The sequence below is a fragment of the Platichthys flesus genome, chromosome 10, assembly GCF_949316205.1.
Source record: "Platichthys flesus chromosome 10, fPlaFle2.1, whole genome shotgun sequence".
NCBI lineage: Eukaryota > Metazoa > Chordata > Actinopteri > Pleuronectiformes > Pleuronectidae > Platichthys > Platichthys flesus.
The window spans coordinates 1864703-1878318 of NC_084954.1; the positions used below are offsets into that span (position 1 = coordinate 1864703).

The window sequence follows — 13616 nt, forward strand, 5'->3', positions numbered from 1 at the left end:
AACGTTCATGGAGAGCGTGTCCAATCAGAGTGAAGGGGTGAGGGTGAACGGGGGGGCAACGAGGTAATCAGAGTCTTCTTCTGCATTTCACCAGGTTCACATCGTCTGAGCTGTCAAACATTCTCGTCTCAATATGACGACAGAATCACTGCAGAGGATTCTGTCAGCAGGGGGGTTCTCCTGCTGGAGACAAACATGGAGCCTGAAACATGAGGAGAGGCTGGCAGCAGCAGAGGGAGGACACCAACAGCTGGTATCATGGAGCTCTGCTACAGAGGCTGGAGACAAGGGACGAGAGGGACAAGAGAAACGAGAGACGAGAGGGACGAGAGAGACGAGAGGGACGAGAGAGACGAGAGAGGAGAGGGACGAGAGGGACGAGAGGATCTGAACAGAGGAAAGAACGACTGAATAAATGTCAGGATGAATGCTCAACTTTGTATTTGACCACAAGAAGGTTCAGACACATTAAAAACACTTATTTATCTTTTTGTAATTCAGCACATCACCACTGTCACATTCATAAGCAGATATAATAATATATCAATAAAAACTAGTTTTCATCTAAGATCTCATCAAAGAAACGAAAGAGGGAATTTAAACTTTATAGTTAAAAAGTCTAAAGTCTGTTGAGCTCGTCTCCTGCACAGAAAACACTGAAAGAGTCTAAATAGAGTAGATTGAGTCATTTCATAAATGATGTTCTTCAGATTTTCCGTTTTTGCAATAAAAAGAATCAATTTCCATTCAGCTGATTATAAAACTGAAGGAGAAGCAGGTGGAGGGTTGATCTGTGATGGAGAGAGATTTCCCCGGCAACAGCCTGTTTGAGGCTCTGCTTCCTCCTGCTTCCCCCTGCCTCCTCCTGCCTCCCCCTGCTTCCTCCTGCTTCCTCCTGCCTCCTCCTGCTTCCCCCTGCCTCCTCCTGCCTCCCCCTGCCTCCTCCTGCTTCCTCCTGCCTCCTCCTGCTTCCCCCTGCCTCCTCCTGCCTCCCCCTGCTTCCTCCTGCCTCCTCCTGCTTCCCCCTGCCTCCTCCTGCCTCCCCCTGCCTCCTCCTGCTTCCTCCTGCCTCCTCCTGCTTCCCCCTGCTTCCCCCTGCCTCCCCCTGCTTCCTCCTGCTTCCTCCTGCCTCCTCCTGCTTCCCCCTGCCTCCTCCTGCCTCCTCCTGCTTCCCTCTGCTTCCTCCTGCCTCCTCCTGCTTCCCCCTGCTTCCTCCTGCCTCCTCCTGTTTCCCCCTGCTTCCTCCTGCTTTCCCCTACTTTCTCCTGTTTCCTTCTGCTTCCCCTACTTCCTCCTGCTTCCCCCTGCTTCCTCCTGCTTTTCCCTACTTTCTCCTGTTTCCTTCTGCTTCCCCTACTTCCTCCTGCTTCCTCCCTCCTTCTCACCATTTTCCCCTGCTTCCTATTGCTTTCTCTTGCGTCCTCCTGCTCCCACTACTTTCTCATGATTCCTCCTTTTTCACCCTGCTACCTCCCGTTTCCCTCCTGCTGCTGCCGTCTCTTCCTCAAATTTCCCTTTCATTTCCTCCCCACCTCTCTTTTATTTCCCATTTCCTCTCCACCCTTCCTCAGTGCATCCTTCTCTCCTCCCTCCTTCACGGGAACCTTTGTGGGTCCAACTCGTCTGTTTCTCTGCTGATCAGCGGTTAAACTGAAAACTGAAAACCACAGAGTATCCACCTTTCCTCCCTCCTTCCCCTGACTTTGTCCTTAACCCCCCCCCCCCCCCCCCCCCAACTCGTCTGTTTCTCTGCTGATCAGCGGTTAAACTGAAAAACTGAAACCACAGAGTATCCACCTTTCCTCCCTCCTTCCCCCTGACTTTGTCCTTAACCCCCCCCCCCCCCCCCCCCCCCCCCCCCCCCCCCCCCCCGCTGAGTCTCACCTCACCAGGCTGTAAAGAGGCTCCTCATCACAGGAGCTGGACGCCTCATTAACTGCTGCTGGACGCAGGCGGTAATGTGAAGAAATATAAAATAAATAACCATAAACACGCTGCTCCAGACTAATTAGAAGGTGAGAGCTATTACATGGGTCAGGAGGGGGGGGGGGGGGGGGGGGGGGGGGGGGGGGGGGGGGGACCTCGTCCACTCTCATATTTACACACAGATAATGTTCCACTCTAAATATCCGCTTGGAAACTCAAACTGCTGAGTCTCAGCCGTCCAATGGGAGAGCGGCTTGTTTAGAGCCAGCGAGCGACAGGAAGCAGGTTTTACGAGCGCGAGCGTGTTGACGTCTGACGGCTGCAGTGACTCAGAACAGGAAGTGAGAGGAAAACGCTCCCGTTCAGACGCTCTGTGTTTGAACTGGATCAGAACCAGAAAGAATAAATCTCTGTCTCCTGCAGGTCGACTCCAGGTCGGCACGTTAAAAGACGAGAGGACTTTTCATTTTAAAGCTGCTGTGTGGTTCAGACCCGGGGCATCGCCACAGGGTTTCCACAAAAACTACCAACGTGTGCTCATTTTACAAAGAGCTTCAAGTCTCTGATTACTGCAATATGAATCTCAACAGGCGTCTGTGAGTGTGTGTTTGTTTCCTCGTCTCCCGACGGCCTGAGAACTTCTCAGAGAACCAGACTCCGAACAGACTCCATCATGAATCACCATGATGGTTGCTTGCACAAGCAGACGGCAGCTGGAGCATCCAGAGCGACGCCGGCCGCTCCGAGCACCTCTCCCGTGGCCTCATCACACTTTTCACATTCCTAAGCCTCTCGCTCTAAATCCCCACGTCTCGATCTCTATGTGCTTTAGAGAGGAGGGGAAAGGTCGGGGGGGGGGGGGGGCAGCTGGACCAGTCTCTGCTGGCAGAAATCGACTCGTCACTTCTTCTCTGTCTCGTAAACTCATCATTTCCTTCCCTGGCTCGTTTGAATAATGTACAGACTAATTGCTGGGTCACTGAGGAGGGAGGAGGAAATGGTTTCCTTGTTAAGCGACCAACAGAAACACACACACACAGACAGACACACACAGATCTCTTTTCAATCTGGGCCTGTCACTGCAGTGAAATGGCAGCATTACATAACAGGGGCTGCGAGCGAGGAGCAGCCTCAGCCAATGGCAGCGGTCGGTTGCCTCCAGTTCCCAGGGGGAGGGGAGGGGGGTTGCTAAGTAACTAGCCTTGTTGACCCGGCCCCTTGTGGTAATGTTTTCTTCCCGGTCGACGGAGCCCGAGCTCCTGAGCTCCTGAGCTCCTCCATTCAGAGCTGCCAGCAGCACATGATGGAGGGGGGGGGGGGGGGGGGGCACAAAGACTGAGGAGGAGGAGGGGAGATGGAGAGATGGGAAGGAATGTGGAGGAAGAAGGAAATCAAAAAAAGGATAATGATGGGAAAAGAGTACAGCAGCAGAGGGGAGCGTTAAGAGGAAGAGATGAAGAGGAAGATATGAAGAGGAGAAGAGTTAAGAAGAGGAGAGAGAAGAAGAGGAGAGCGATGAAGAGGAGAGAGAAGAAGAGGAGAGCGATGAAGAGGAGAGAGAAGAAGAGGAGAGAGAAGAAGAGGAGAGAGAAGAAGAGGAGAGCGATGAAGAGGAGAGCGATGAAGAGGAGAGAGAAGAAGAGGAGAGCGATGAAGAGGAGAGCGATGAAGAGGAGAGAGAAGAAGAGGAGAGAGAAGAAGAGGCTGGAGAAGAGTCACTAGTTCTCTTATATCAATAAATGATCCAGTGTCAGTTTAATGTCACTTGTTAATAATCTGTGTTGGAGGAGATGAAAGAGAAGAAGCGGTTGTTTCCATCTCACTGTGATGAAAACAGACAAATTCATTTTCTCTTTCTCTGCCACCACTGAACCCTGAGCTGCCTTCCACATGTTGAACATCTGGAGCTGACATTGAACCACTCCATGAAAGACACAGTATCTTCATCTACTGCTGAGGATCTGAGGGTTCCTCGTCCTTCTCATCGCAACTATGATCTGTTTTGAAAATGCACAAACTCTGCTACTGAATCGTCTGGTGTCCACTCAGAGTTTTAGAGCCAATGACCCGTTGATGTAGACGCTCACAGCCTCTTGCTGATTGGGTCTTCACAGATCAGTGTTGAACTCGCTGGTTGGACGAGCTCCAGCTGTCGATCACTACACGCTGTTAACGTGAAAAAACTAAATAACTCCTTCACTTCTTCTTCTCTGTGGAAAGTGGAACGTGGCAAAAGTTGTTAAAGATAAATCCTGAGAGATGATACAGATCAGCAGGAGGCGGGGGGGTATATTCACACAGCTGAATGTAAGACTCTGTCAGATCCGTGAAGCCACCTGTGATTGAATTTGGCTCCAATTTAAAATCAAATTAAGACACAGAGTTGGAGGAAGTGTCCCAGTTCTCCCAGTAGACGTCAGAATGAGAAACTGACCTCTAACCAGCTTCAGTTAAACTGCAGCTCCGACCCTGTGTCTCTGGATTCATCCTCATTGGCCACAAGCAGCTCCTCACCGCAGGAGCAGGCACCTCTGAAAGTGCTTTTTAAGACATTTTTATGTTAAAGTTTAAAAGCGTATTTATTTTAAGAGCCTGTCAGATTTATTTTTAGGAGCAGTGAACACCCTGGAGGGAGGAAGGAAGGGAGGGAGGGAGGGGGGAGTAATAAGAGAAGGGCAAACAAAGACAAAGTGAGCTTCACCTCTCACACGGCCGGACGGGAGATTTATGTAAAGGGTGAGGAGAGGAGAGTGACCGGGGGGGGGGGGGGGGGGGGGTTCACCCTGTCTCCAGGTCTGTTACTGTCACAGCTTCATTACCTGGAGCCTCTGGGGCTGTGTCGCTTCCTGGAGTCTTTTTCTTATTGTCAACAAATCATCTTATTCCTCTGAGCCATAAATATCCAGTTTGGTTTCTGCCACGTTCAACGTATTAAATCATATTTTAAAACCACTCAGACTCAAACTTAATGTGTTTTTCAGTCAAACTGGTCAAAGAATGACGGAAAACCACTGATGACAATGAGGTTGACATTATTTTTTATGAAGTACATGAATTTATTGGAGTTTGTATCAACTATGCAGCTGATTTCAGACCTGCACTGAACTCCAGGTATTTCCTTTATGTGTGAGCGTAATCATCCGCATTTCCTTTTGTTGTGAATAAGTCTGACTCCTTATATGTCTCCAGTAGATGAATTAGTCAACCGCTGTTTAAATCAGGAAGTAGTAGAAGCAACTGTAGTGTTGCATGAAGAAGCTCCAGAAGATATGAGCTACACAACGTGGGATCAGGCCTCAGCGCCCAAGGTCTTCCTCTTCTGTGCAACCAAACAAAGATCGCACCAGAAACTGGACCCGACAGTGTTGAACAACTAAATATATTCATCACAGCGAACCCTATTGGTGGGGAGGACTCTGAGATTATGAATTAACCTTCAGAGAGTGAGTGAGTGTCTGAAGACGAGCAGACGTGAGAAGATGAACGGCAGCTCACCTGCTCCACAGCCAGCTTCTTGTTGGGCTGTCCGGTGATGAACGGCTGCAACCTGCGACACAGACGACAAAACAGCATCAGAACAAACCGACCTCTAATATCCACGTGTTCCCTGCAGCTCCATTATAACATGTTTTACTTTCCTCCTCATTTTCTACTTGCTGTGTTTGTTATTCACCAAAACACCAGGGTAAATCCCTTCCATGTGAAAACCAGCCACAGATATTCAATAAAATCAAAAGGAAAGACATTCACATCATAACCATCATTATTAATGTGATATTTATGTTAATTATTGACAGCAAGTGATGCAGATTCTAGTTTTTTCAATGAAACAAGACAGATTGTGAAGACTCGTCTCTGAGGAATCCCACAGGACTCAGCGTTGACACGTCGGAGGTGGAGGACTTCCATCTCCCCCCCGACAGTCGCAGAGATAATCTGAGATGAACGAACCACCGGCTGGAATTAGCATCGCTCCCAGAGGCTCCCCGCCCCCCACCCTCAGCCCACCCGGCGCTGAGCCCCCCGGGTGGAGGGGGGGGTACAGTAAGTGTTCAACTCTCGCTGATAAGAGAGAGAGAGAGAGAGAGAGAGTGAGCTTTTAATTAATCTGCTTTAACCAGGGGGAGTGTGTGTGTGTGTGTGTGTGTGTGTGTGTGTCTGTGGGAGAAAAGGGGGGAGTAAGAGCGAATGTGGCATCTTCACCCTTTAAAGCTACCCCCCCCCCCCCCCCCCCCCCCCACTCAACCCTCATTAGAAAAATCCAACCAGGCCGGCGAGTCGCTCCCCCGCTGAGCGAACCAGGCAGGGCCCGTTACTTAGAGACGAGACGAGTTCCCCCGGGACCTCACCCGGACACTGGGGAGGGAGGAGGAGGGGAAGAGAGGAGGAGGGGAAGAGGGGAGGACCGAGGAAAGGAGAGGTTGTGAGGAAGACATAAAAGGTATAGGCAACAGGCAGTGCCGGGAGGAAGGGTGAAGAAGAGCGTGAGGACAAAGTGATGAAGGGTAAAAGAGAGAAGAACATGGGCTGAGGAAGAGGAAGAGGAAGAGGGGAAACTGAGAATGTGATTAAATCCTGATCCCTTAAAAGAATCGATCGCTGACCTGCTGTGATCACACGTGGATCAATAATCAATAAAACACGAGTGATTCTCTCCGGTCGATGTGAGATCATCACTCTCCCACAGGAGGGGGGGGGGGGGTGTTATGACATCAGATTCACAGAGGCAGCAAAACTGAGCTGAAGAGAATCAACATGAATCAAATGATCATCAATAAAATCAATAATCAATACGACGCAGCCGACTCACGAGTAACGACAGTATTTGCTCTGCATTTGGTCTAATTAAGTTTTAACGATTTGTTTCTGACGTGTTTCCCTCTTGTTATTATTCAGAATATTTCAGAATCATCTCCTCACAGACGTGAACAGAACTGGTTCTTTGAAATCATCGTCTGAATAAAACCACGAGAGAGAAAGAATCCGATCTTCCTCCCGAAACATTACAAATATTATCATTTCCACTTCTCACACGGTCTCTGGAGTCTTCTCCACCGGCAGAGTTTTCTAATGAGCCAGTCACTGCTGCTGCTGTGTATGAACTCAACACACACACAAACACACACACACACACACACTCCCCTATGATTTCATTTCCTGCATTAGATCCATTTTAATATAACCCCCCACCGTGTCACTTTATAGATCTTATAAATCGCTGTGCATCACGCTGCTCTCCTCTTTACATTATATCAAAGGTTTGTGTGTCTGTCTGACACATTGTTGTTGTCGTCGTGGTCGTTGTGCTTGTTAGCGTCGAGGTGACATGTTTGCTGTTAAGTCAACGACTATTCCCAGTCCTCGCTCCGTGATTCAGCTCAAACCCACAACACAAATTAATGCGAGGGAGACGTCTCATTATTCATACAATAATACAATCAATAACGTGAGGAAGAGGAGGAGGAGGAAGAGGAAGAGGAAGAGGAGGAGTCAGTAAACTGGGCGTTGAATGAAATTAGTGCTGCGATGGACTCGGATGTAAATAAATGATGATAATAATCTGAGCTTCTAATTTGATTTTCCAGCTGGAGACACACACACACACACACACACACACACACACACACAGACAGACACACACACACACACACACACACAGAGACACACACGCACCCTCCTTCAGCAAACACAATTAAACCAGGCATAAACACAGTAAGCCACCACACGCTACTGTGGTGCTCCCTCATACTTTCCCACAAACAAAAGCACACACACACATAAGGTTTACACACAAGGGACATGCACACACGCAACCTCGCAAACAGAAACACAATGCAGCCTCACACACAAGCACACACACAGTCACTCATTTGTGCAGAGCTGTGTCCATTCAGGCTGCAGTGCATTGTGGGCCGGTGTGCAGCTTGGCAGCAGGAGACGCAGATTCAGCCAAAAGACCTGATTGTGTTTTCTCCTCCTCTGGCTGCTCCGTCCAGCACTGACCCCATTCATCACACACACAACACACAACATTACACACAACACACACAGTTGTAGGGACCCCAGTTTATTGACATTACTCATCGCTGAGCCAAAATGTCCAACACTAGAAAGACATGCACCCACACAGACACACACTGTACCTGGTACTGCTGATTGTATAGAAAAGCATGTGTGCACGAAGACACAGGAGATACACACAAAGTCCTGGGTTCATTTTGTGTCAAGGTGATATTTTTGTCTGCATTTATGTTGCTTTGTTTGTATTTGTGTTGTTTTTGTGCGCTGGTGGTTTGATTGTGGGTCTTCCCGGTTCTCAGGTCTCTCTAGAAACTGAGATCAGATTGAATAAAGACTAAATAAATAAATTGAATAAAAGGTTTAAATCAATCAACTGATAAATGTGTGGACTACGTCAGGGCTGCCAGGTGCATCAGAACAAACACACACAAACACAAATACACAACTCTGACATCTGAAACGACCAGGTTGTCACTTACATGGAGGCGCTGATGAAGAAAATCTGTTGTCAGGGGTTTTCATTTTCACTCCAACAATGTCACTTTAATGTTTTCAGGAGAGGAGGTGTCCTCAGTGAGGGGGGGATTTCCATCACTTTCTCTATGAGACAACCCACCACCAGCCCCCCCAACCCTCCCCCCCATATTTAATAACCCACTAACCCATGCGTGGCCGTCTGATGGGAGCTGTGACATGTGCAGAGACGGAGAGGATTTCTGGGTCACTTAGCACCGGGCTGAGAAGCTGCGCTCAGAGATATTTGGGGACCGTGACTGGTCCTGTGAACAAAGATTAACCATTCATAGAGAGGGGGGTGGGGGGGGGGGGCTGTTAACGGCTGTGGGCTAAACACACACACTATGTATTGTATATTAATAAATGCAGGGCAGTTCTCTGATGGAGGGAACGATGCTCGACACAGAAGGAACAGATCATTAAGTGTTTCATAAACTATCACAGTGTGTTGTCGGGCAGTGTAACATACGTGTGTGTGTGTGTGGGTGTATGTGTGTGTCGGCAGGGGCTGGTGGCGTGACCGCAGGGGAGGATCACAGCGTTACACACCACTTATCACACAAATGGGGAGGATCACATGCTATTAACACACATCTACACACACAGTCAGACAACGTGTGAGAGATCAAAGAGTTGACAGGAGTGCAATCTCACACACACACACACACACACACACACACACACACGCGCACACGCACGCACGCACACGCACTCGGACTCTTTGTCGGTGAAATCGTCCTTTAACCTCGAACAGCAGCGTCTTGTCTCCTGTCAATCATCCAGCTCCGACTGCAGCTCATATAAAAACACAAGAGGATGAAATTATGGAAATATTATGGCCTAGAAAACACAATTAAAAGTGGGATCACAGCTCAGTGTATCCTTGAATCGGGCCCTGGAGGAACCTCAGAAGAATAAACGGAAAAATAAAAAAGTACAAACAAACAGCAGGTACTGGAACTAATTGCAGGCTTGGATTTATTTTTTATCTTTAAAGATCACAACACAACATCCTCACGAGGGAAGAACAGAAGAACAATGAGAAGGACCCTCACTTTACTGATATTACACAAAGTCAAAGAAACAGTTCCCACTGGAACGTAAACCCAGACCTGAACCTCGAAACATCTGGACTGGCTGTCATCACCAGACAACACCAAGGTTCTCGAGTCGCTGCAGCTTCAACAAGCAGCAAACCACCAAGTAAACAATATACAGGGAAACCCTCCATGTTGTCATTCAGCTCCTCCACTGGTCCAAAGTCATTTTAATCTCCAACATCTCACTTCCCCACAGAGAGAGGAGCTCGTTCATCACGTCTCTGAATCAAACAAGTTTTCCGTGGTGGCTTAGCAGCAGCAGTCACCATGACCGGCGCGTCCCACAAGCATCTGTTAAGAGCTGCTGTTATTTAAAACAACAAGGTGGTCTGGGGGGGGGGGGGGGGGAGGGAACCCAGCCTCCATCTTCTCAGGTACCATGGAAACAACAAGGCTCCTTCTCGCATGAGGCCGACCGCATTTCTACAACTGTGGTTTGATGCTGGTTATGAACTCACTCTCTAAAATGCAGCCAACAAACCGACTTCCCCTGCAGGTGAGGCACTTCAACAAGTCACTGCTAACACGTGAACAACAACAAATCTACTTTAAACACGATCCCACCTCCACAAGGGGTAGGTCCAGTCGACTGTTGGTTTTGTTGTGATGCAAAAGTATCTCATAACCAATTCCAGGATTGTTTTTCACTTTCTTTAGACGTACGTTATACGTAGCCTCGGCCACTAGACTTTGTGAGAGCTTCAGCAACAGAACAAACTAACGAATGATCGTGATCGATAAAGGTTCAAACAGTGGAAGTTAAAAAAAAGCGAACTGGCTGCTAGCATTGTCGTTTGTCGTTTGAAGTTACAGCAGAGACGGACGAAGCTGATGATATGATCCTGGACGAATGTTTCAGGTATAAAGTACCTCAAGTACATGTACTTAATTACTTTCCACCACTGGAGTAAAACCTGTGAAATATTCAATCCACAGAAGCGGCTGCAGCACAGATCTGGGTCTATTGACATTTGGGTCAGTGAAACTTTCTTTGATTATTTTGCAGAAATTCTTCAACTTTATCGAAAGGAAGTGAGCGTTCTCAAGTTGTAATCCCTCCCAGCGGAGCCAGCTTCCCACCATCAGCAGGAAATCAGATCATCTTATTATTCGGCCCACGCTCCAGACTTTACTCGGCTCCGTGGACGACCCACCTCCTCTCCCATTTCATCAGACTTTCATTTTCTCTTTATTTTCCGTCCCTGCGGTCGTCCTGGTCTCGAGAGCGAGCGGCCGAGCGTCTGTCTCCGTCTGTCTCGCCTCTCGTCTCCGTCCTTTGTTTCCTGTGTGTTGTTGAGTTTCTTCAGACTTTTGTTTCGATCGTGTTAATGATTTTCTAAAAAAAGCAGATGGCCTTTTCCACCTATTCACCATCACCCAGTCCCAGTTTAACTGGACTCTTCCATTTGACTTTTATTGCTTTTACCGACAGAAACGAATTGTTTTAAATACAGATCACGTTTCATCTCATTAAGGATCTGGATTCGTTTGTACTTTGCACTTATATTTATAGTTTTTTAAGTATTTTGTTTTGTTTAATTACTCTGTTAAAGTACTGCCCAGTAAGTAATCACCTGAAACTGGTTTTAGATCATCTGCTCTGTGATTTATGTTTTTATTCTATTTATTTGATCTACTATAATAGACAACATCGAGCTGCTCTGACGTTTTATATTTATACATTAATCATAACTGACAAATCAAAGAAGATCAATAGGAGCTTTTATCTCTTGTGGGTTTCAAACACACGTTGAGCATTTCAACCCATAAAAGCAGATATGATCATTATTATTAATAATATCTGTGGATGATGCGTCTTGAAGTCGATGTGGTTCCACTGTTTACACGTTGGAGCTACCAGCTTCTCTCTGACAGCGATGATTAATCTGAGCTCACTGGGAGAGTCTTGGAGTCACTCTGAGAGGTCAGAGGTCAAACGGTCATCAACAGCGCTGCAGACGACCTGTGGCGGCAGACGTTTGGTCTCCATGGCGACCAGTTACAGCAGCAGGGAGTGGCTCCGCCTCCCGGTTGGACCCCGGCGTATTAATCACCGTGTATGAATCACCCCCCCCCCCCCGAGGAAAACAATGGTGGCGCATGTAGCGCTCTCATAAAGGAGGACCCCCCCCCCCCCCCCCCCCCGCACACACACACTCACATGGTGCAGAAATATTGGTTACAAGCACATGGTTTGCTGCTTGTTGAAATGAAAACTATTAATAAACAAAAGAGCAACTCCTTGATTCCAGTTCCCTTCACACTTCTTCTGATCGGGTTTCTTTTCTTTCTCTGAGCGGCTGAATAAAGAATAAATGGAATATTAATAAAAAGACATGAATCGCTGCTGTAAGAACATTTCAACCTTCTTCACTAGAAATCCAACAGTTTTATTAATTTCTAAAAAACGATCAGACGCCGACTCGACCCTCGAAAGCAGCCGATGAATCCGATGTAATCCAGGATCTGAACACTGGCAACGTTCCTCTGCTTCGTCAGAATCGTGAAACGAGAGAACGAGCCAAACAGCTTAAAGGTTTCCTGCAGAGTTTCCTTGTACACAACAAAATCTGCTTTCATTCAAAAGTTCATTGTGTGAAGGAATCCTCGAGGCCGAACAAACAAGCTGAATTAATGTTTCCATCCTCAGAAAAGACTAAACAAAGCAAATGTTTAAACAGTGTTAAAGAGGAATTTACTTCTTCTTCATTGTCTTTGTCTCCATTAGTGGTAAAAAGTCCGAAAGGCCTCATCAACTATAATGAATCCAAATTCCACGAAAACAATTCAGTCTCATCCACTTGAGGGATGTTTCCAGTTCAGAAACATTTAACTGAAGGAGAAACTCGTCTCTTCAAAACCAGCTGAACATCTTCTCCTCTGGAATCTGTGGAACTCGACTGAATCAGAACCAACCAGGAGTCTTCTCATTCTACTATAGAGCTGCTTTCACACCTGCACTGAAGTCTGGACACTTTCCTGAAATGATCCAGAGGGACGGAATGTGAGGACGAAAATGTCTGAGTCAGTTGCTCCGGACATTTTCCAGAACCCCGTCTCCTGCAGCCCCCTTGTAAAAGGTCTGGGACATGTCAGCGTGAGTCCATGTGAGAAAACAGAGAGCTGGAGTTTGGACGTGTTGATGAGGTTTCTAACTCGTGACGGACGTGAAGCTTGAAGAACACAAACATCTCAGGATGAGGACGAGGAGCCCAACACGTAGAAGACGAAGACCTCCACCTTGGAAGGAGTAGATTCCAGATAAGGTTTTTTATTCCATGTCCTCAGTCAACAGCCGGAGACAAACTGCCTCAGCAGTAACCGGCTCTGGGCTTTTTAAGTGGTTGTTTTCTAGGAAGGTCACAGTTTCCTCTCCCTCTGTTCCCCCTCTTCACTTCTTCACCTCCGTTAAAAGGTCACAGTTCTTCACTTTATCTCTGCTCGTCTCGTCCGGTGTCCTTCACCTCGAGGAAGAGGAGGTCACAGCTCTCTCTTCCTCGCTCGGTCTGTTTTTCCACCTCTTGAACTTCTATAAAAAGCTGGAGTGTTTTTCTTTCTGCAGCTCTTCATAGAGCTGGTCGACCTCTCTCTCTCTCTGAAGCTGAACCGCTGACGCATGATGAAAGTTACATTTATTTAAATTGATGTGAAAATACAACTGAGATGAAAAAGGACTTGAGTGACGAGCTCCTCTGTGATCACAAATGATCTGGGATCAGTTTTATCTCGACACATTTGAATGATGAGCCCGACTCAGAAAGATCGTTGACGTCAAACGCAAGAGTTTCTTTTGCAGAACATACGTAAACAAAACTTTTAAGAAGAAACTTATGAGAACTGCTTCTTGTACATGCACTCGGCCGATCATGAGTCAGTCTCAGCTGTCAATCACCTCTTCGTTATATCATCAAATAACTCAAACCAAACTTATCAGAAACTTAAACAGACTTAAAACAAACTAGAATGACAGAAACCATCTTGTCCCATCTGTTAACATGGAGAAGGACGGCGTTTACGACCAACTGCAGCCACCAGGAGGCAGACATCCAATAT

The 13616-nt window shown here is 47.3% G+C and overlaps 1 protein-coding gene across 2 annotated transcripts in view; it reads right to left on the bottom strand.

The window, feature by feature from the left end:
* Window positions 1–13616, bottom strand: part of brf1a (BRF1 RNA polymerase III transcription initiation factor subunit a) — a 68583-nt gene that overhangs the window by 2469 nt on the left and 52498 nt on the right. For both annotated transcript variants that reach the window (XM_062396624.1, XM_062396623.1), the window contains exon 17: window positions 5422–5473. In XM_062396624.1, the coding sequence (XP_062252608.1) occupies window positions 5422–5473 (52 nt within the window). The remainder of the gene's footprint in view (window positions 1–5421; window positions 5474–13616) is intronic.